The 22,224-nt window shown below is 39.8% G+C and overlaps 2 protein-coding genes across 19 annotated transcripts in view; one reads left to right on the forward strand and one right to left on the reverse strand.

The window, feature by feature from the left end:
• Positions 1-22,224, reverse strand: part of caska (calcium/calmodulin-dependent serine protein kinase a) — a 177,677-nt gene that overhangs the window by 59,653 nt on the left and 95,800 nt on the right. For all 18 annotated transcript variants that reach the window (XM_041806648.1, XM_041806644.1, XM_041806641.1 and 15 more), the window contains exons 6-10: positions 5,841-5,943; positions 5,452-5,627; positions 4,110-4,232; positions 1,363-1,446; positions 1,122-1,221 (exon numbers count right to left, since the gene is read on the reverse strand). In XM_041806648.1, coding sequence (XP_041662582.1) covers positions 1,122-1,221; positions 1,363-1,446; positions 4,110-4,232; positions 5,452-5,627; positions 5,841-5,943 — 586 coding nt within the window. The remainder of the gene's footprint in view (positions 1-1,121; positions 1,222-1,362; positions 1,447-4,109; positions 4,233-5,451; positions 5,628-5,840; positions 5,944-22,224) is intronic.
• On the forward strand, positions 9,197-11,543 carry gpr34b (G protein-coupled receptor 34b). Its single transcript, XM_041806649.1, has 3 exons — positions 9,197-9,271; positions 9,550-10,125; positions 10,933-11,543. The coding sequence occupies exons 2-3, from the start codon at positions 9,575-9,577 to the stop codon at positions 11,501-11,503; spliced, it is 1,122 nt and encodes a 373-aa protein (XP_041662583.1). The 5' UTR covers positions 9,197-9,271; positions 9,550-9,574; the 3' UTR covers positions 11,504-11,543.

Below are 22,224 nucleotides of genomic sequence, written 5' to 3' on the forward strand. Positions count from 1 at the left end.
TGAAGTGGCCAGCAATAAGTCTGGATCTAAATCCCATTGAACACCTATGAAGAGATCTCAAAACTGCTGTTGCAAGAAGCACCCTTCAAATCTGAGAGACCTGGAGCAGTTTGCAAAAGAAGAGTGGTCCAAAATTCCAGTTGAGAGGTGTAAGAAGCTTGTCGATGGTTATAGAAAGCGATTGGTTTTAATTATTTTTTTCCGAGGTTGTGCAACCAAATATTAAGTTGAGGGTGCCAATAATTTTGTCCGGCCCATATTTGGAATTTTGTGTAAAATTATGTCAATTTTGTCTTTTTTATTCAGATTTTTTGTGTTGTTCCAATGTACATAAAGGAAATAAACACATGTATACCAAAACATTTGTGGATTGCAACAATTTCTGGGAGAAATGATGTATTTTCTTGGAAAATTCCAGGGGTGCCAATATTTTCGTTCATTACTGTACCTTATTTTAGCAGATATGCATGTCTACATTGGTAAAATACATCACAGGGTTTTGTGCTTTTCAGAGTGAAGGCTGGTCCAGCATTTCTGTGGAGAGACTCACCTTATTTGTGCAGCATCATTTTGTTCTGGATTATTCCAAACTCAGTTCTATCAAGTCACTTACTGGGAGATTTACTGAGGTAAAACTGATGAAGACAGACAGGGCTGAGACAGCAGAGACACAGTCAACATGGAGCACACACCTGGTGTAAAGCTGTGATGGTGCAAGCTGGAGAAGACACGTGCTGCAGCTGTCATGCAACAAACACGTCCAGTCTGACACGTTTTTTACAGACACAGCTGCTGCAGATTAAGAAAGGTTTTTCTCAATATTTGATACATACTCCAAAGAGTTTCAAGGTTTTGTGTTAAGTACTTCAATATCTCACCTGCAGAAAGTTGAAGAAATGTTTGGTCAATCTTTATTTTAGAAGATATCCACTTCATTTTATTTTTCTAACCCATCAACAGCATGCCACTCACTTCTTTACAGAACTGCAAAGTTTCTGACTCGTGGTTAAAGGGAAACTGAGAAAGCAGAACTTCAAAAGAACAACCCGAGAGGAGGCCGGAAACGAGAGGAAGGAAGTGTGAGGATGATGAAAGTGTGCTAGATGTGAGCGAGTTTGTACCTGAGGAGGTGGGGTCTTCAGAGAAGTCGTGGATCTCTTCAGGGGGGTCACCATAAAACGAGTTAAATTTGTGACTGGACACTGCAGCAAGAACGGCGCCCTGAAACATAACACATTTATCTGTCAGTAAAACTGAGTGTTTTAAAATCTTAACACACAAACATGCCAGTGACGCATGTATTTGTGCAGGTTTTTATGTTGTTTTATGTATTTCTATGTTTATGTGCATGTAGCGGCAGACCTTGAGCTTCCTCCTGGAATTAAACTTCCTCAGTTGTTCCACAGTCTCTGGCAGGTGGATCTTGTAGGCGTACCGGTCTCTCTCCTGATAGATAATAAAAAACAGAGAATGTTTAACTGTTTACTCTAGACAAAGATTAAAGTGTACCATACGCAGATTTTCACAGGTAAAGATCAGTTAGTGAGCTAGTGATAGGATCAGGTGTCTCTCATCTATCTCTGATTTGATTTCAAAAGATCCTTATGTTTTAACTTCTTACTATAAAAATAGTCAAACTGTCCAGGAATACACAAAATAAACTGATATTTCAATGATCTGTAATACAAGGATAATACTGAGAGATTTTTTTAATCCGTATTTGGAACCAGAAAGACCATAATGCACTAAAACAACATTCAATCAAAATATTAGATTGTTGTCTTCATTTTCAAATCCTGCAAGGCATTCTTGGAGATTTCCCAAACCCTCAGTTTGGAGTTTACCTCTGTTAAACCTCTATTTGAAGGTCCATGTTGTTTATCAGCCCTTCACCCAGCCCCCTAAGGCTGGGTATCATCTGGGTTTTTCTGATACTGGTGATAAAACTGTACTTTTTTTTTTTTTAAGATGCCAGTACCTTAACAGTGCCTGAATCAATATTTCTAGAAAAAAAATGTGTTAAGGTGGGTGGCTTGATAAAAACTGTCTCAGTACCATAAATGATTCTGAAATAAAATGTCAGTAGAAAATATAAGTAAAGGACAAAGGGGTACTTTCTTCTATTTCATGCCTTTCCTTTGCAGTTGAGGGAGATCCTGTTGGGGTGAGGGGTTACTGAAATGAAGCACTGAAATCTGTCTTGTAATTTGGTATTGGAGGTATCAGATGTGTTAGAACTGGACTGTGATACTCATCTCTAAGTTGGGCAACACAGAAAAAACTGGAGTGCTGATATCTCAGGGTTAAACTTTTCAGCTGATTTTAACTCCCAAAGTGTCATTTTAACTCTATTTGGAGTGAAATGGTCTTTAGTGTTGGAGTTATTTGACAGTGTTGATCCAATCAGTGATAATCCAACTCTGCAGACAGTCAACTGATCTTAGCTCTGTCCACTGCCATTTCAAACCTAGTTTTTTTCCAATCGTGCCCTTGGGCAGAGTATAGCTGTGTTTTTGATGTGTTTGGATGCTGGTACAGTGATCCCTGCTGGGAATCCAGTGTTCATGTTTCTGGTGAATTATTGTAGTTGTTGAAGTCAACACTTCTGCACCATGACTGAAGTTATCCACTGAGGTGGCAATTTCCTGCCTGCAATAGGGGATAGAGGATAGCAACATATGACCTGCGGCAGATCATAATGTAGGTCTGTTTATGTCTCTGCTCCATTTTTGCCATGGTTGTTCAATTAGAGGTAGAAATCTTTCTTAAGTATGAGAAATGCTTTGCACTGTGTAAATCATTAACATTATAAAAATCTTGTTTTTTGCAATTGCATGAACTCAGAAAAAAGGTAAAATTGAACATCATGGTAGTTAAATCAACACTAATGATTTTGCTGCATACAGTGTTAAGTTAACTCTGGTTCAGTGTTAAAAAAAATCAACACTTTAAAAAGTGTTAAATTAACACTCAAAACAATGGACACACAAAATTTTGACACTTGTAGATTTGCTATCTAAATGGAAGGGGCAAAGAGGAATTGGGAGCCTAAGTCATGGTTTCAGACCACGCTGGTGTAGCAGTGCAGCACTCATCAAATACTTCTATTTCTTTTATTTCACTTCCCCTCTAGAGAGGAATTATTTGATATTAAAAAGAAATAAACATTTTGTGTGAAATGCACAACAATTACATTTTAATCATAAAATCAAAAATGTGATTAGAGAACTCATGAAAGTCAGGGATGATTTCTGTTTATAAAGTCATAAAAAAAATCTTGACATCCTCCAATGTGCATTAGGAAAAATCAGTGAATGCAAATAAATCTTTCCATAAACTTTAACACATTACTGCAGAATTCTCTATGCCTGATGGAGAATCGCTTCTGTCTTTAACATGTTTTTGCACGTTTAAAAGTTTAGAGTTGAAGCAATCATGCTGTGTCTCTTTGTGACCACTTCACTCTTCTTACTCTCACGATTCTTGAGCGGCTGCAGAGTGTCAGGAAACTGTTGAGGAAGTTTGGTTGCATGTGGCAACAAAAGCAAATATATATAAGTGTTTCATATTGCGTTGTGGTATGTATCAACAGATCAAAAACAAGATGCTGGGTCATAAGCAAAGAGGAAATGAGCTTCATGTGCTAGGTGCTTGTGTGCTTTTCAGTTTTGCTGCATGAAGGCGTTAATAAAGAAACACAACAAACACTCTAACGCGGAAAAAAAATCTAATTATGCAGATTCTCCTGGACAGTGCAAATAAAAACGTATTTCACTGTGAGTTCTCTTTCTAAAACGACACCAAACCACGTCAACAGTGTTGAATGATGTGTCACTCAGCCCCCAGACGAATCGCTCCTCTCTCTGTTGAATCGTCAAATATTTGTGTTTAAATGTCGCTCCATCACTGTCCACTGGAGACGGCACAATAAAAGCCTCTTCTGACAACATGACATGATCACACCTCAGAGTTGCCGTTCACTGTCACTGTTTCCTCTGTGGGTGTGTGGTTTAAATGTGCTGTGTCTCTAAAAGGCTTCAAACTCTGCACCCAAAACTTACAGTTGACCTACAATCCTGAGATTGATTTTATGAAATTCTCAGCTTTACCTTTAGCCAGGGATGGTTCAGAGCCTCATACACGGTGATCCTCTCTGCAGGGTCTAACATCAGCATACGTCTCACCAGGTCTTTGGCACTTTCTGAGATTTGGACCCACTGACGGGGATTCATCTGCACAGAGACATTGTATTATGATATATCAAGGCTATTTTGATACCCATCATTCTCATTGTATAACCTTTACATAAAAATAAATTAAAACTGCTTGGTGTGTAACAGAGGAGAGAGAGGAATGATCAGAGTAAATTTGGCCAAACATTCTTTTGATTCCCTTATGAAATTTTGAGTTTGATTTAATGTAAGTCTAATGGAACTGAATATCCCTATGAGGATTTTATGCCACTGTGATACAGAGCATTCAGAAAGTATTCAGACCCCCTTCATTATTCCAACTTTGACATATTGTAGGCCCTGACCGGTCTCCCAGTCCCTGCTGCTGAGAAACACCCCCACAACATGATGCTGCTACCACCATGCTTCACTGTTGGGTTGGTGTCGGGCAGGTGATGAGAGTCTTCATCTATCCACTCTGCCATAAAGCCCAGACCAGTGGAGGGCAGCAGTGATGGCTGTCCTAGAACTTTGTCCCATCTCCACACAGGACCTGTGGAGCTCAATCACGGTGACCATCAGGTTCTTGGTCTCCTCTCTTACTGAGGCCCTTCTTCCCCAAATGCTCAGTTTGGTTGGGCAACCAGCTCTTGGAAGAGTCCTGGTTGATCCATACTTCTTCTATGTGAGAATTCTGGAGGCAACTGTCCTCTTGGGAACCTTCAGTGCAGCAGAAATGTTTTTGTAGTCTTCCCCAGATCTGTGCCTGTCAACAATCTTGTCTCTGAGCTCTGCAGCTCTGCAGTTCCTTTGACCTCATGGCTTGGTTTTTGCTCTGATATCATTGTCAGCAGTGAGGCTTTCTATAGAGAGGTGTGTCTTTCCAGATCATGTCCAATCTGGTGAATTTACCACAGGTAGACTCCAATCACAGTGTAGAAACATCTCATGAATTTCACTGTTTTATTAGAATGTTTTCTCTGAAACATTTGGGAACAGTTGGAAGACATTTTGGGGTACTTTCTGGAGTAAATTTTTAAAATAATTTATATATTCAAGAATTTTTAAGTAAACTGTAGGGTTTTTTTTTCTAAATCAGGGAAAATAAACTTATTTTACATGCATATTTTCCCATACTGATCTGAACAGTAATTTGATCTGTAAACCTCATAAAAACCCATCTGAAGTATGCTTTGTTCTTCTAAAAAGGACATTGTGGTGCTGAATGTTTGTTACAACCTTCTACTGAGGAATGCAGGTCATCGGACGGCATCCTCACCTTGTACTTTCCTTTGCAGATGGCTTCAAACAGACGCTCCTTGGTGCCATAGAAGGGCAGACAGCCTGAGAGGAGGATGAAGAGGATGACCCCGCAGCCCCACACATCCACCGGTTTACCGTACGGCTCCCTCTTCACCACCTCAGGGGCCATGAAGTGAGGGGTTCCTACCCGGCCTGCAGGAACAGACAGACACTTAGACAACCTTATTCTTTACTTCACTCTGTTAATACACTTAAAACCTGTCACATATCTCTCACGTTTCCTTATTCCTTTGAAAGTTCAAATAAAATACAATGAATACACTTTTACACCATCAGTGAATATTTCCGTAGGGTTTGGTGTAATGAACTTTAAAGTCTAACGTCTGTATGTTGGCGTTGTTTTACCTCCTGCCACCAGTCCCGACTCCCCGAGCTGGATGGCGACCCCGAACCCGCCCAGCTTCACAGGAGCCGAGTTTTCTTTGGACGCCAGCAGCACACAGTGAGGCTGAGAAGCAGAGCAGACAGAGTCGCCATTTTAATGTTGGTTTTCTGTTAATTAAAGAGCGACACCCTCCTCGAAATAACGAGGATCACATGAGTTAGACACACCCAAACCCTGGAACCAACACCCACCACGACCACACACACAAAAACACATCAGTGTGGGAGGATCACAGCAGAGCGTGTGATATATGCCTGAGAACACATTAACATGCATGTAGAAGAGGAAGAACGGCAGCTTCTCAGGAGGAATATCTGATAATTACCTTCATTTCTGCTTTTCCCTATAATCAACATGTTTCAAACTCTAGCAAAAAACATTCTGATCTTGACTGAATTTATCAGCCTGAAAATCAGATTTTGTTAAAAAACACTCAGGATGGTACATGATATCAAAAACCTCCAAACATTCCTGATCAATTAACCAATATACTCTATTAACCCAACCTTACTGGTGGAAAAATATCTTTTATCCTCAAAAATAAATCAGTAAATAAAATAGACTATGTGCTGTGCTTATGGTTTTAAATATTTATTGAAGGAGGAGTTTTCTGATTATTGCAGGAATGTAAATGTTCAAACTTTATGTGTCTCATTGATGACAATTATGAGAAAACCTGACCCAAATCTACCGAACAATCTCAATTTCAAGACTGTTTTTAATGAGCAAGAGACAATCTCATACTTTTATTCAGCCTTCTCTAAACTTCAGAACCTCACAGCTAATTTTGAAAGCTGAAACTCTCCTGAGGCCACAGTACCTCTAAAACCATCACAACATGAGACTTAAGAGCATTTACCTCCATGTTTTTAATTCATCAACAGGAAATTTTGATATCAAAGCTTAGGTTCAAACATTAACATTATAGGGAAAGAACAGTTAACAAGCCACTGAGGTTTGTTTAGATAAGACATCTGCAAATGTATCATTCTTATAATGCCTAATAATTCATCCAATAAACTCCTACATGACCTTTGGCCTCCAAAATCTGGTCAGTTCATCCTTCAGCTGGAGTGAACATTTCTGCTAAACTTGGCCATTATACCTAAAATTGTTTCCGTTTTTTTCTGTTTTTTTTCTTTCCTTCTGTTTCATTTTTTTCTTTCTCTTTTTCCTTTCTTTTTTAAAGTTATTATTATTACTATTTTTTAAATTGCCTGTGTTATATTGGCTGCTTGCAAATTGTCAATGGAAAAACCAATAAAAACACACACACACACACATTAAAAAAAGTGTTTTTGACCTGTCACATTCGGATGTTAAGACAACCCAAAAACATAACACCTCCAGTCTTGGAGATCACAGAGCAGAGAGATTAAAAGTGCAGCCACATCAACTAAATCAGTGGTTCTCAACGAGGGAGTCTAGTCCCCCTTGATGGTCACGAGACTCTGAGAGGGGTTGGCCAGAGGCCTTAAAAAAACAATGAATATTTTAAAGTGATTCCGAATCATATTTACCAATTATTATGAAAGTATATGCATAAAATTAGTTAAATTATTTAAATCGCTTGATTGGATCAATGCAAGTGTGTTTTAACACGAGCATTGTTGCTAGCATCCTGGTTAACAGTTCTCATTTCCTGCCAAACTTTGCTACTATTATTTGCCACTTTTCTTTAATTTTCCGCAATTCGCACAAATTTTTGCATCTTTTTTTTCCAATTTTGCCAAATTTTAACCCATTTTCATCTCTTTTCTCACCATTTGTCACTTTTAACACATTTCTGCCATTTTTTAATCCCATTTCACCCCTTCACTCCCTTTCAGCACATTTCTTCCGCTGAAAAGCCGCTGTTGTCACCTTTAAACCCTTTCCACCACTTTTCAGCTCGTTTTTACCACCCACATAGCGTTGCCTCTGTCAACCCAATATTGTGACAATTAACCCCTTTTTCTTTTTATACCCAGTTTTGACCATTTCTACTGCCCTTCACTATTTCTAATGCCCCTTTAATGCCAGTTCAACCCATTTCTTCCACTTTCCCTCTATTTTTATGCCTCTATTAACCCGCTTTTTAATCCCATTTCAACACCTTTTCCACCCATTTTGCCATTTTTAATCCAATGTCAATGTCTTTTCTGCCTTTTTCTGCCACTTATAAGCCATTATTGCCACTGTAAACCCTTTTCACCACTTTTTATGCCAGCTTTTGCCACTTTAACTCAATTTAGCCATTTTAACCCATTTAAATGCTGTTTTTAAGAAAAGGGATTTACATTTTTCAGAAGGCTACACACTGCAGCACAGTAAATTAAACTTTTTATTTTTGCTTTGATCAGACTGGTTATTATTCTGGTTAAAAATAAAATATGGTTACTACAATGGATCATGGTTGTGCTGACCTCCATGGCCCCCAGTCTGTCTGGGCACCTGAAAGCTCTCCCCTTTCTCCCCCCTTATGGATAGCCTTATCTGCACATGACTCTTCTTGAATGTTCGTGGCTGTGTTTAACCACTTTCAGGTACAGTGGGGGTCCCGGGTCTTTGGCACCTCTATTTTGAGGATGCTGGCTGAAAGGTTTGAGAACCCCTGGACTAATTTGCAAATTTGTTGGCAACGTTTAGGTAGCAGAGAACGTTTTAGACCATGTCGAGGTTTGTCTGACAGTTTTGATGGAGTTACTGCACTCATGCACACCTTTCTTATAAAATAGAAGTGGTTTAATGATTGTCAGTAGTATTGCTCAGTAGAATAACAGAGATTATACCATTTTAAACCTCATAGCGTTAGAAAAGTATATAAGTTTTGAAAATGTGACTCCTAGAATCTAAAGCAGCTCATTTCTTATAGTAGGAAGTTATTCTGAGAGCATGGGGTTTTATTTTGGGATCCTTTTTCTTTCCCTGTTAGCCCCCCTCTGCAGATAGCTCCACATTATAATGAGCCTGCTATTGTGTACATACAAGCGCTGCCTGCTCAGTTATCCTGCCACTTCCCCTTCTGTGTATAATCAGAAGCTTTAGCACCAAGCCCTGCTTTTCCTCTCAAACTTCTGCAGAGACGAAAGAGGAGGGTTTGACCACAGCCTCAAGTTTTCTCTCTGCTGCATCACCACTTTCAGCACTTCAGTGTCACAACAGAGGAGGGCTTGCTGCTCCCGGAGAGGAAACAGAAGACAGAAGAAGACATTGGAACAGCGTTATATTTATATCCGGTCACTGAAAGATACAGCTGCACAAAGTCAGATATTTACATAAGACGATGCAGAAAACTTTGGAAAGTTTTCTTCACATATTAAACCTGAGGGAGTTCACTGAAGGAGGGGAATAAAAGCACCAGTAAAACCACCACTGAGACTCTTTGGCTGTCTAGTGTTTCAATGAATAGGTGAGTACGTTATTGTGTTTTTAGAATATTATGCCTGTTTTTGAGCCCTTTAAGTGCTTCTTTTGCAATGATGACTTCTGCATGTTTTGAGCAAAAGAAGCACCTGATCTGATCTTTGATACCAAAATTTAACTTACTGATACAAGTGTTGTATCAGTGTAAATCCATGCAGTAGAGCGTAGATAGTAAATAAACCAAAACCTTGTAATGTAGAATCAAAAACTTCCTAATCAAAGCGCCTTTGATACCAAACTTTTCACCCTTTCATCAACCTGCAGGTTCGAGGATCCCAGATGACACACTATGACCAAAAACTCCTTGACTACACCACTGACCATGAACGTCTCCCTCCTTCCCACCGAGGTGAACTTAACTGTGACCCAGCAGACGTGTGTGGATTACGATGCTCTCCAAATCCCACTGGCGGTACTCTACTCTATAATTTTCATTCTTGGACTCGTCGGGAACCTTGTAGCTCTGTGGGTTTTCTTCTGCGTTTACTCCAAGAAGAACTCGGTGAGGGTGTTCCTCATTAACGTGGCTTTCGCGGACTTGCTCCTGGTGGTCTGTCTGCCCTTCAGGATCCTCTACCACAGCCAGGGGAACATGTGGAACCTGGGCCCCACCCTGTGTAAAGTGGTGGGGAACCTTTTCTACATGAACATGTACATCAGCGTCACTCTACTCGGTCTAATAAGCGTGGATCGGTACCTGAAGATCCATCGCAGCGTGGGGATGCAGCACAGGTTCAGATCCACTAAGTGGAGCTCTATCATCTGTGCCGTCATCTGGATCGTGGCCTCAGCTTTGACTCTGACGCTCCTCATGTCAAAGAATCACCCACAGATGGACAGGTCAGTGTGAGAGTTTAACTCTTGAGTAGAAGGTTTCAGATATTGTAGGTGGGAATCCTCAGGGAAGTCTTCCAGGACCACTTTAGTTTTCATGTTAAACTGTAGATCCTCGTCCAGCAGGTACTGGTTGTTGAAGAAGTTGGGCTCATGTTCTAGAAAGATTTTATCTTTCATTATGTCAGAATCATCTATTGAAAACAATAATAAATGATGTAGTAGGGATGCCACTGTCATGTTTTAGTAGCCAATCAACTATGAGTGAGATCAGCAGATCTGAGCTGGCCATTGATCAGTCGTCTTGGGAGCTTACAGATCTGTTCATCATAAAGCTATTTAAAAACAAAATGGCCTCAGCTAATGTAGGAGTTAAGATTGACCTCATTTATGCCCGACAAGTGCACTGAGCTCCTGATGTCGGCAGGGAAACACCTGGGCATGCTTTACTCTAAAAATAACAGGAAACAGCGACGACTAATTTTATACCATTTCATGCAGCATTTTTACTGATTTCTAATGCCTTATATTTGAATTAAAAGGAAAAAAACAGCTTTAAAACACATTTTATAAGTTTATATTAGGCAGCTATATAGTTGCATTTAAAACATTTCCTTTATAACGGTGAAACCTCTCATTCTGCAGCAGTAGTTTCCTGATAAAGACTGATACTGTTTAACATACAGAGGATCATGATAAGACTTTTATTGCTGTATCAGCCATCCTTCTTTGATCCATCTTTATCATCTATTGATTATTTATCACTGCTATCAGACTGATTTTGGTCTAATTGTAAATCTTTGTTGTTTCCAGGTGTTTCCACTATAAGACACTCCTTAAAGCCAAGTGGAAAGCGTACATCAACATCGTCCTGCTGGTCATCTTCTGGCTCGTCTTCGTCTCTCTTGTCATCTCTTATGGAAAAATTGCGCTCAAGCTCCTGAGAGCGTCGCAGGAGAAACCGGACCTGCCCAACGCTCAGCACTACACCCGGTCAGCACGGAAATCATTCTTCATCCTCTTCCTCTTCACCATCTGCTTTGTCCCCTATCACATGGTCCGAGTGTTCTACATCAAAACTCAGATCACAGACACTTCCTGTTTCTGGAGGGGCGTGGCCGATAAAGCCAACGAGGTGGCGCTCTTGTTCTCTGCTCTGAACAGCTGCCTTGACCCTGTCATGTACTTCCTGTTGTCGTCCTCAGTGAGAAAGGAGGTGCTGCGTCTGATGGGCAGCTTGTTGAGGGTTCGAGATGTTTCTGCAGCCAGCGGGAGCAGCTTGATGGTCGAGATGGATAGAAAGAGGATCGACAGAGGAAACACAAAGTGCTACAATAATCCCAAGGAGAGGGAGGTGACTGAATCCAGCCTCACAGAGATGTGAGTGAGATGATATAATGCCCTTGTTCTGTATGTAAATATGACACCAAAGAGGAACTGGCCTCCAGAAAGAGATCAAGCCACGGCTATGACGACCGCCATTACTCTTAACGATACATATCTGCAGGTACCAAAAGATATCAGCTGGCATGCTTTTCAATATGCATCAATGCAAAAACTGCTTTGCAGAACTTATAAAGCAGGACAAACTGCACAGATTGTCCTTGAAAATGTTAAATATTTCACATTAAAGTTATTAATTTAAGCAGGTGGCCCCTCAGTACCTTTGCACATTACCAGACAGGTGAAGAATCCACAAAAAGAACTATATTTCGGGCACGCCGGTAGTCGAGTGGTCAAGGCGCGCACCATGTACACAGGCGGCCCGGGTTTGAATCCGGCCTGTGGCACCATTTCCCACATGTCTCTCCCCGCTCTCTTCCCTGTTTCCGAGTCTATCCACTGTCCTTCTCTATCTAATAAAGGCACGAAAAGGCCCAAAAATAAATCTAAAAAAAAAAAAAGAGCTATATTTTGATACTTTTGAAGACCACATTTTCATACAGCTCTACACTCTTAATTTCTACACAGAATCTGCTGCACGAGAGAGAAAGAAAGATTGTTTTAAAAGGATAATTTAATAATCGATAACATTTAAAAGCCATGTCAAAGCATGATTACCCCCAATGTGCTGCACTTCTATCTCTCTTGGCCCAGCTAGGCCTGAGCGTGGATACCTCTTGTACATACACCATAATACAGGGAAGTCCAAAATTTGTTCACTGAGGGCCACAGAAAATACCAGGCTGAAGGGGCCCCCTTGGTATCTCTCCTCTTTAGTGTCTACATTTAGTCAAACCAATCCAACACAGGTTAAGATATAATAGACAACAGAAAGCTGAATAAATTTATAGGAGAGCTGGTGATGATGTTGATTAGAGGGATATGATGTGGAAATCAGAGCTTGAAAATGAGTGCCATTCAGGCTGCCGTAATCCTTCAGTCTTTACTCATCACAGATATGTTATGAATCCATCCATCCAAACATTTTTCACACCCCTTCTTCCATTCTGGGTTGTGGGGGGCTGGAGCCTATCTTAGCTGTCTTTGGGTGAGAGACGGGGTCAACCCTGGACTGGTCACTAGTCAATCACAGGGCTGACATACAAAGACAAACAACCAGGCACTCTCTCACTCACACCTACAGGCAATTTAGAGTCACCAATTAATCTAATGAGCATGTCTTTAGTTTGTGGGAGGAAGCAGAAGAGGGCAACAGTGCTGACCCCTGTTATGAATCCATACATTGATATTACTTTGATCGTTGATATGTTGAACATTTCAGTGTTCCAGTGCAGACAAACTGACTCTCCTTACTGTAAAATTCAGTTTAAAAATTTTCACACTGCTGACTGCTTCCTGTTTCAAGGCAGGAACCCCCTACTTTAAACTAGATGTTAGATGTGACAACAGCATCCTGCTCTTAAAAAGTTGTTGTGTAACACCACTGCATTATTGCTTCATGTTAAACACGGGTGTAATTAGCTCTGGGTCTGGGTTAATTGACTTTATGCCTCTTGGCTAAATTAGAACTTATGTTCCCAAAAGCAAGCATATAAATCTGCTCACTTTATTTCTAAAATCAGCACAGAGTCTTTAAAGATTACAACATTACAACCAGACATCAGTGGTCATGAGTTTTTAAAAAGAGCCAACTGTGTTCAAGGTCTTAAGATTTACAGTGGCTTGCAAAAGTATTCATACCCCTTGAACTTTTCCACATTTCTTCACGTTACAACCAAAAATATAAATATATTTTATTGGGATTTCATGTGATGGATCAACATAAAGGGGTGAATAATTGTGAAGTGAAAGGGAAATTATTCATGGCTTTCAAAAGTTTTTACAAATAAAAATATGAAAAGTGTGGTGTGCAAAAGTATTCAGCCCCCAGAATTCAATACGTTGTAGAGCCTCCTTTTGCTGCAATTACAGCTGCAAGTCTTTTGGGGTATGTCTCTACCAACTTTGCACATCTAATGTAGGGCTGGGTGATTATGGCAAAAATCAAAATCATGATTCATCCAACTTTTTATCTCGATTATGATCAATGAACGATTATTCCAACCCCAACCTCCGACTTTGTTTGTTCTGTTAATATTTTTAGAATTTTAAAACAAACACCTGAAAGGAACGGGCACAGATTTACAATTTATGGTTATTTATTGAAACTTTTGAAATCAAAACACATATCAGCTGAAAGGAAAATGTTTTTCATAAAAAATCAAAATTTTCCAAGAATAGAGGAAAAAATTGGAATAATTGCCACGGCAGGTTTATGTCGGTTAGAGGCTCTAAACGGCTGTCTGCAGTTGCTCTGCGGACAGGTTTTCTCACCTGAGCTGTGGATCTCTGCAGCGCCCCCAGAGTTACCATGGGCCTCTTTGTTGCTTCTCTGACCAACGCTGTCCTTGTCCGCCTATTTAGGTGGACGGCCATTTCTTGGTAGGTTTGTAGTTGTGCCATCCTCTTTCCATTTTCAGATGATGGACTGAACATTGCTCTGTGAGGTGTTCAAAGCTTGGGATATTTTTTTAAAAACCTAACTCTGCTTTAAACTGCTCCACAACTTTATCTCTGACCTTTCTGGTGTGTTCCTTGGTCTTCATGGTGCTGTTAGTTCACTGATGTTCTCTGACATACGTCTGAGGCAGCTACATTTATACTGAGATTAGTTTACACACAGGTGGACTCTATTTACTATTTAGGGGACTTGCACTGGATTTTATTCATGGGTATCAGACTCCAGGGAGCTGAATACTTTTGCACACCACACTTTTCAGATTTTGTTTGAAATTTGAAAGCGACGTATAATTTTCCTTCCACTTCACAGTTATGTGCCACTTTATGTTTCTTTATCAGTCAAAATCCCAATAAAATATATTTAGATTCATGGTTGTAACATGAAGAAATGTGGAAAAGTTCAAGGGGTATGAATACTTTTGCAAGCCACTGTACATGAGACTGAAAGTAGAAGTTAAAGTGGACTCAGACAGAGCCTGAATGTGTCACCTCTACTCACAAACAGCAAATACAACACTCTGTCCTTTAATGGACAGAAAATCCTCTGACTTATAAACACCTGCTTACATGTGGACTAGAACTTAAACAACATGCAGGAGTCCACCTGCAGTTTTTGGACATTAAAAGAAAAATGTCCCCCAGCGACAGATGTCTAGGACTCCTGTTTCTATCGCAGTGATGCATTTTGATTTGATAGCAGTAATATCAGAGATTACATTCCTGGTATCATGCCAACCCTTGTGCAAAACTGGAGCAGAAACATTCAGATAGCTGTAGAGGAGAGAAGATGGAAAGTCTGTAGCTGACATCAAAAGGATGATGTTTTATAATACACTGTGATCAGACGGACTGACTGAGATGGAAAAAACAATAAAATAACATCAAAATGTGTGAGACTCCAGACTACAGGATCTCCTACAATAGGACTGAGACTGGACTTATATTTACTTAATATGTATTTATATGGACTTATATTTACTTTATATGGACTTATATCTACTTTATATAGATTTATATGGACTTATATTTACTTTATATAGATTTATATGGACTTATATTTACTTACTTAATATATGCACAATACCATATTTATTCAACTAAAACATTGTTAATGATTCCAGATCCTAACCTTAAAAATCCTGTCACAAAAAAAATATGATCTTATCTATTACTTCTAAAATGTCTGAAATAAATCAGACAAAACCTTTGGACAGAACACAAAAATGGCACACGGTATAATAACGGTTTAATCTGGATGACCATGTTTCATAATTATGGGATGCCAAAAACCTGACTGAAACTGGATTTTCATTCATTTCTCAGTGCTATGTCAAATCAATAATAAATGATATAGAAAGGCCTGTAAATTCGATTCCTCTAGGAAATTGTGACCATATTACTCACTATCTACTCAGTTTTAACCGAGAAATAAAAGATTAATAAGGCAGCAGATTTGTCCTGGATTAAAATAATTATTAGACACAGAAAAAAGTTTAAAAAGAGCTCTATTCATAAAAATCTCCAAAACTAAAATCCTGCTTCTAGATGAGAAGAAAGATCTATTTAGAGGATTTTTTTAAAGTCTCACTGGGACTCTCATTTTACTCTCAGACTACATATACAGGATTATTTTAATAGTACTTATTTTAAAAGGCCTGAAGTTAAATGACTGTAGACTTTCTCCAGGACTAACACACTCTCCCTCTCTGCTCCTCAATTAAAAGTGAAACAACAGCGCCCCCCTCGGGCAGAATAAATGCGCACAATAGTGATCAACACATCTCTGTCACTCTCATCTTTCTTGTCCCCCTTCAGGGCTTCACAGTGAGCAGTGCCACACAAACCAATCATAAAAATCAGAACAGAAGAAATAAAACACAGGATACATCAGAAAGAAAAAATGGCATCAAAAATATCTCAGTGAACTGTTCAAGAGGCTAATGCTGAAACAGCTGAAACAGCTCTTAAAACCGTTGCCTCAGCTTTGAGAAGGTAAACAGCCAGTTATTGAGTTGGATTATGGGTTGTGCTGCATGATTAAGTACTAATGGGAAACTACAATTATACTGGACAAAATTGTAATAATAATGAGGATATAATACATAAAAGGTATTATAAGTCTACTTGCTTGAAGGCTTGAGTGATACAGCCTAAATATCATTTTCTTTACCCTTTGCTGTAACAGTGTTTTATTGCAGTATTTCAAAATTAAAAAGAGAAAATGAATTTAAATGCATATTCAGGTGTTACAACCCCCTTCTCCCCCTAAAATAAACCTGTTTTGGCAGACTGAACTCATGTCTGAACAGAAGATCCCAGAAAAAGGATTTTAAAAGTCTGTGTTCACTTCTTTATAAGCAAACTTGCAGTTTTAAGTTTCTCGTTCCTTGATTGCTAAGGTTTATTAAGACATCCCTGAAAACGTAATTTTCTGATGTGGACCTTCACCTTCAAATATTAATGTTTGTACTCTTTTTGTAAATAAAGCTTCTTCTGCAAAGGCCCATAGTGGCTCTACTGCAAACTTAAAGAGGACATATTTCACCCTTTTAAGACAAGTTTATATTGGTCTCATAGGTCCCAAAAACATGCCTGTGAAGTTTATTGCTGAAAAAAAACATTCCAGTATTGGATTTGCATGTCTAAAAGCCCTCTGTTTCAGCCCTTCTCAGAACGAGCCGTTTCTGTGTCTGTGGCTTTAAATGTTAATGAGCTGCCTGACTCTGCCCCTGACCACACCCCTCTCAGGAAATGGATGTGGCACTCAAGATGTTACAGACACACTCCCTATCCACTATATAGTGAGCAGCATATAGTGGACTATATAGTGGACTCAACTGCAAAACACAAAAATGATTTCGGACACTACTCTGGCTGCGGGCGATGACATCATCGCCGTCTCACAATTTAAACGTTAGCAGCAACGGCTCGTAAATTTCCTTGACAACGGCTGAGGATCGAAATTAACAGTAGAATTTCAAAGAAAACTGCTACAAAATGTAAAGTATTTTCACAAAAAATAGATATACTAATAGATCAAAAAGTTGTCTCTATAGTGACAACATAATATACATTTTTGTGTGTATTATCACTTATTTTTGCATAAAGCTGATGGTCTCATGTCTTTTAATCATCATAGGGGGAAAAAGTTACTCTGTTTTGAATCCTTAATATTATCTTACAGATGTGGCAAAACCAATAAACAAAAAAGCATTTTAAAAAGTTTTCAAATATGTTCCTGTGCTCCTCTCGTTCGTCCGTCATGCTTGAGAGCAGTGACCGCGATGCATTATGGTATATATCGCTGAGCTAGTGACCATCGGTTGCTCACTACTTTTCACAATGCATAGTGGGATAGAATGAGTGCACTATATAGTGAATAACAATGCTCACTCAGAATTCGGACACCACTACAAAATGGTGTATTCACTATATAGTGCACTATATAGTGAATAGGGAGTGATTTCGGACACAGCCACTGTTACCCAAAGTTTAGGACCTGACTGGGATTTGGACCATCATTCTCCCAGGCTGTAGTCAGCAGGGTAACACACTGGGCTATCCAGCATCTCAGCTGGTGGCTGAGAGGATCAGTAGAGGAGGGCAGAACTTTCCTCCAAGTGGGGGAGGGCCAACCAAACCTGGGGGCAGGAGCTTACGCCCCATGTAGGGTCACTAGGTGTCAAATCTGAGAACGGCTTATTTCAGCACACATTTTCTGAAAGGTTGAAGAAGAGAGGGGGAGAGGGAATTGATTTTTCTGGTACTTGAGGTGATTGTGGACAGGCCAGGGACACATATTTGTGTTAGAAAGCCTGAAAAAGTGATTTTTGGATAATATGTCCCCTAATAAGGCTTTTTTGCAGACATTTTAGTAAACCTTTACAGTACTACTGATTACTAAAATAACTGCTGCCTTATGTGATCATGGAATTGCTCCGCCTGACATTGCTATTGCAGTTAGATTAATTGTGCAGCACTAATTATAAGGGGGCAAAACCAAATTAAAATACTCAGCATCCCCAGTAATAAAACATAAAGAGGAGAGAGTTTACAAGTAAAAGACGAAACTCTAGAGTTTCGTTTTACTGGCTTGCTAAATGCATGCATGTTTAAATGTGTGTCTTAGCAAACCTTTACCCTCACTCTCTATTTGGAAACCACTCATGAGTCATGACAAGGTAAGAAAGAGGAAACAAACACCGCCTGTGTTTAGATTCACATATACACCCAGACAAACAACCACAGAAGAAGAACAACTTCTCCCTGAGTCTGCCGTCAGCATCAGTCAATAAACATTTGATCTGAGTTTTTCTGATTTGACTGATTTTGGATTATCATCAGAGCTCTTCATAGCGGTACGTACAACATACATTTAACATTGATGGATGCATCTTTTAATATCAAACTTCATTTACCAAATTCTTCATGTAATCAATATTTTGATGTAGAAATGAACCTGGATCAGTGTTCAAACATGCTTATGTTTAAAGGTGCAATACTAATAAAGTTATAGTTGAAAACTTTCTTTTATAAAAGATGGCTTTTGTATTTTTTACAGACAAAAACATCTTTTTCATAACCTAAGTGTTATGGTGATTGTTTTCATCCCTTACCGTCATCTTTAAATGTCACAGTTCAGGTTAAGGTTAATTACAGTGAATACTTCAGAACGGATTAAAAAAGGCAAACATGTTGTTGGTTTGTTGATTAGTTGCTAATCAGGTTGACTGTTTGGATATCTTATTGGTTAGTAGTTGTTTTAATTTCTCTGGCTGGTTAGTGTTTTATTTGATGAATACTTAGTTGGCTTGTTGGTTGTTTGATTTGTTTTCCTGTCTGGTTCTTTAATTAGCCAAACAGTTGTTTGGTTTGCTCTCTGGTTGCTTAGCTGATATTTGATTGGTCGGTAGTTAACACTATGGTTGGTTTATGGTAGCTAAAAACCTGTTTTGTTTTTTTTTTGGTTAGCTGGCTCGTTGTTGTTGCCCGTTTTTCCTCTTCTTTGATTGGTTGTTTAGTTAGTTGAAGGGTTGTGGTTGTTTAGTCACTCATTTGATTGATTGTTTGGTAAGTTTTTTGGTTGGTTGCCTGTTTAGGCGTTTGGTTTGCTAGTTTTTGGTTATGAGTTGGATAGTATTTCACACCCATAAGGCTCATTTATGCCCAATGTTTTAACTGTATACAGATACAGATGGATCTTTCTGTCTGTACTCTGCATTCTTTTTGTCTATTTTTCAGCCGTTCTCTCAAAGCTTACGGATACGGACCAATGTTGCAATACCACGGCCAATTATGGGGCAGTGTTGAGCAATACAGCCAACAGTACATCCCAGAGTAGCAAACAAAGCAAATAAGACACCTTTAAAAGCACTAAATGAGTTTTCTGATGGAATATAAATGAATAATGAGTAGGTTATAAAAAAATACAAACATATCAATAATGCTAACTCAACCTGAGCACAAAGACAGGCAGCTACAAGAGCACATCTGAGCAGAGAAAGGCCCATTCCTTATTCACTTTATGGGACGATGGAGCAACATCAGAGTAGCTCAGTGAGAGACAGCGGCCTCTGGTGTATTACTTTTTCACTGTCCACTCCAACATAATTATGAGGGTACTGGTGGTTGTAAAGTTCAAAATGTACGGATCCATTTCCATGTGTGTGTAGAGCATGAATGAGCCTTTAGCTACCAGGTTAGCTGGCTTGTTGTTCCACTGTTTTTAGTTAAATGAATGGTTGGTTTTTGGGTGTTTGTTTGCCTGTTTGGTTGTTTAGTTGGTTGGACAGCTTTTTGGCCTGCTGGCTGGACAGTTATTTGATTTGTGTTCTGGTTGGTCCGTTGGTTGATAGGTCCTCATTTAGTTAACTATTTAGTTTTTTTGTTAGTTTGATGATTGGTTGGTTAGATGGACTCCAGGTTGGTTAGTTTGTTGGTTGGTTGGTTATTTTGTTTGCTGTTTCGTTGGTTGGTTGTTTTGATATCTGGTTGTTTGCTTGTTTGTTTGTTTGTCAGGAGGCACATTACCGTCTTAGTTGCCAGGTTACCTGGTCTGTTGTTTGGTAGATATTAAATAGCGCAGAAGTGAAGATGAAGTGGATGTAAAACAGACTCAATTTTTGTGTTGTTTTGGTGACTTTTCTAACTGCAGTTTCCTTCAATCAGTCTCCCTCCTCATATAAGGATACTGTTTATTTAACTGTTAATGATAATATTTCTATTCTTCTTGTTTTTCTTCTTATTAAAAGAAACATACGTCTATTAGTCTCTCTCCTTATATAATGATAAAATTTATTTAAATGTTGATAATATTTCTATTCTTATTGTAAACGTTATCTTTGTTGTTCTGCGTTCCTACAGGTCAGATGGAGCTCACATTAAACCTGTCTCTACCTGGTAACGCCTCCAACTCCTCCTCTGTCACTTCTCTTTGCCAAACTGCCACCACCCTCTACATCCTTCCGTCTGCCTACATCCTCCTCTTCCTCGCTGCTCTCCCAGGAAACACTCTCTCTCTATGGGTGTTCTGTCGCTGTATCTCCTCCGCCTCCCCCACTCACATTTATCTGTCCCATCTGAGTGCCTCCAACCTCATGTTGTCTCTCACCACGCCCTTCCTCGCAGCGTATTATGCCTGGGGCTCAGCCTGGCCTCTGAGCAGGCCTCTGTGTCAGCTTGTCCTGCACGGCATCACGCCACAGCTCTACATCAACATCTACATCAGCCTCATCATCCTTACTTTAGTTGCCTTGAGCCGCTTCGCCGCCCTCATCCAGCACACTCACGCCTCCAGACCAAGCACCTGTACCACCCTGCTGCCACACAGATTCTTCACCTGCCTGACCAGGACCGCCTTTGCCAGACGGGTGTGTGCGGCCCTGTGGGTGGTGGCAGTCGGGGCTATCGTTCCTGTGACAGTTTATTACTCTGTGAAGGAAGCTTCAGCTGGCGGGGATGGAGACAAGGTTGGAGGACAGGATGGGAGCTGTTACAGTTCAGCGGTTGAGATCGGGGGCAGACTCTCCGCTGCGTTTATGGTTCCTCTGATTTTCCTGTTCTTCCTCTTCTACCTGCTGGTGTTGCTGAGCTACGTGACGGTGCTGAGACACATCAGACGCTCCAGACGCAGCACCAACGTCTCCACCTCCCACAGCCTGCTAGGACGGGTGTTCCGAAACATCGTGGTCATCCAGGTGGGTATGAGTCCTACTGATTAATGACCATCTTCTGTCTACTTTAAAGAATTTTTACAGCCTCAGTTATGGGCTCATAAACTCATATATTCATATATGATTTTCTATACTAACAATTTAAACCTGCTACTCTCAGGTTGTTCTGTCAGTGTGTCTCCTGCCCTATCACATCTTCAGACCTATCTTCATCTACCTGGCTCATCATCAGGATCTGCTTGCATTCTCACCTGAGCATGACGGCTGCCATCCGCTCTACGCCACCATCGAGGTGACTGAATTTAAATGGAATCCAGGAGTTTAAAAACAGGGCCCTGTCTTTGGATGTTTTGGTGCTTTTATTACCTCACATATTGATTTGCATAATTTGCATTATTGCGGTGCTAGCCATACCTCTCTTAATCATTTACAGAAGTGGTTTTAATGGTGTGAGTCATGCCCCCTCTGGGGGTGCCAGAGGACTTCAGGGGAGTCAGGAATCGGTGTGATGAGATCTCATGCAACAAGATAAAAACTGAAACAAAATTTCTCACTGAGGTGTAAAATGTCTAGCAAGATCAACAGGCTGCATAGAGGCAGTTGTCCAATTGAACATGAGATTATCCATGAAATTGCTTCTGTCACTTCTAAACGGTTTGTGTGGCAGCTAATAAAGAAATGGTGCTCAGCTGATTTTCAGTGACCCATTCGAATCACTGCTGACTTTTGTCAATAAGATATGACATAATGAGGACATGACATGCTATTACTAGCATTGAAGTTTGATACAAAAATACTGTTAAAACATATGTTTGAGCCACTGCAAGACAGGAAACTAAACGGACCTGCAATCTCTGCATTTAGTTTTTTCACTTGAATAAAAGAACAAAAAAAAAAATGCCCATCCATATATGATGCGAGCAAAGTGAAAAAATAAAAGTAAAATCTTTCTCATCTCATGAGCTGTCTC

Source organism: Cheilinus undulatus, linkage group 15 (genome assembly GCF_018320785.1).
Source record: "Cheilinus undulatus linkage group 15, ASM1832078v1, whole genome shotgun sequence".
In the NCBI taxonomy this organism is placed as follows: domain Eukaryota; kingdom Metazoa; phylum Chordata; class Actinopteri; order Labriformes; family Labridae; genus Cheilinus; species Cheilinus undulatus.

What these genes read in the sequence shown, in the direction of transcription:
- gpr34b (XM_041806649.1), top strand. Translation starts at nt 9,575, where the DNA reads ATGACCAAAAACTCCTTGACTACACCACTGACCATGAACGTCTCCCTC. An exon ending in AATCACCCACAGATGGACAG is followed by an intron (nt 10,126 to 10,932) that starts GTCAGTGTGAGA and finishes TGTTGTTTCCAG; the next exon opens with GTGTTTCCACTATAAGACAC.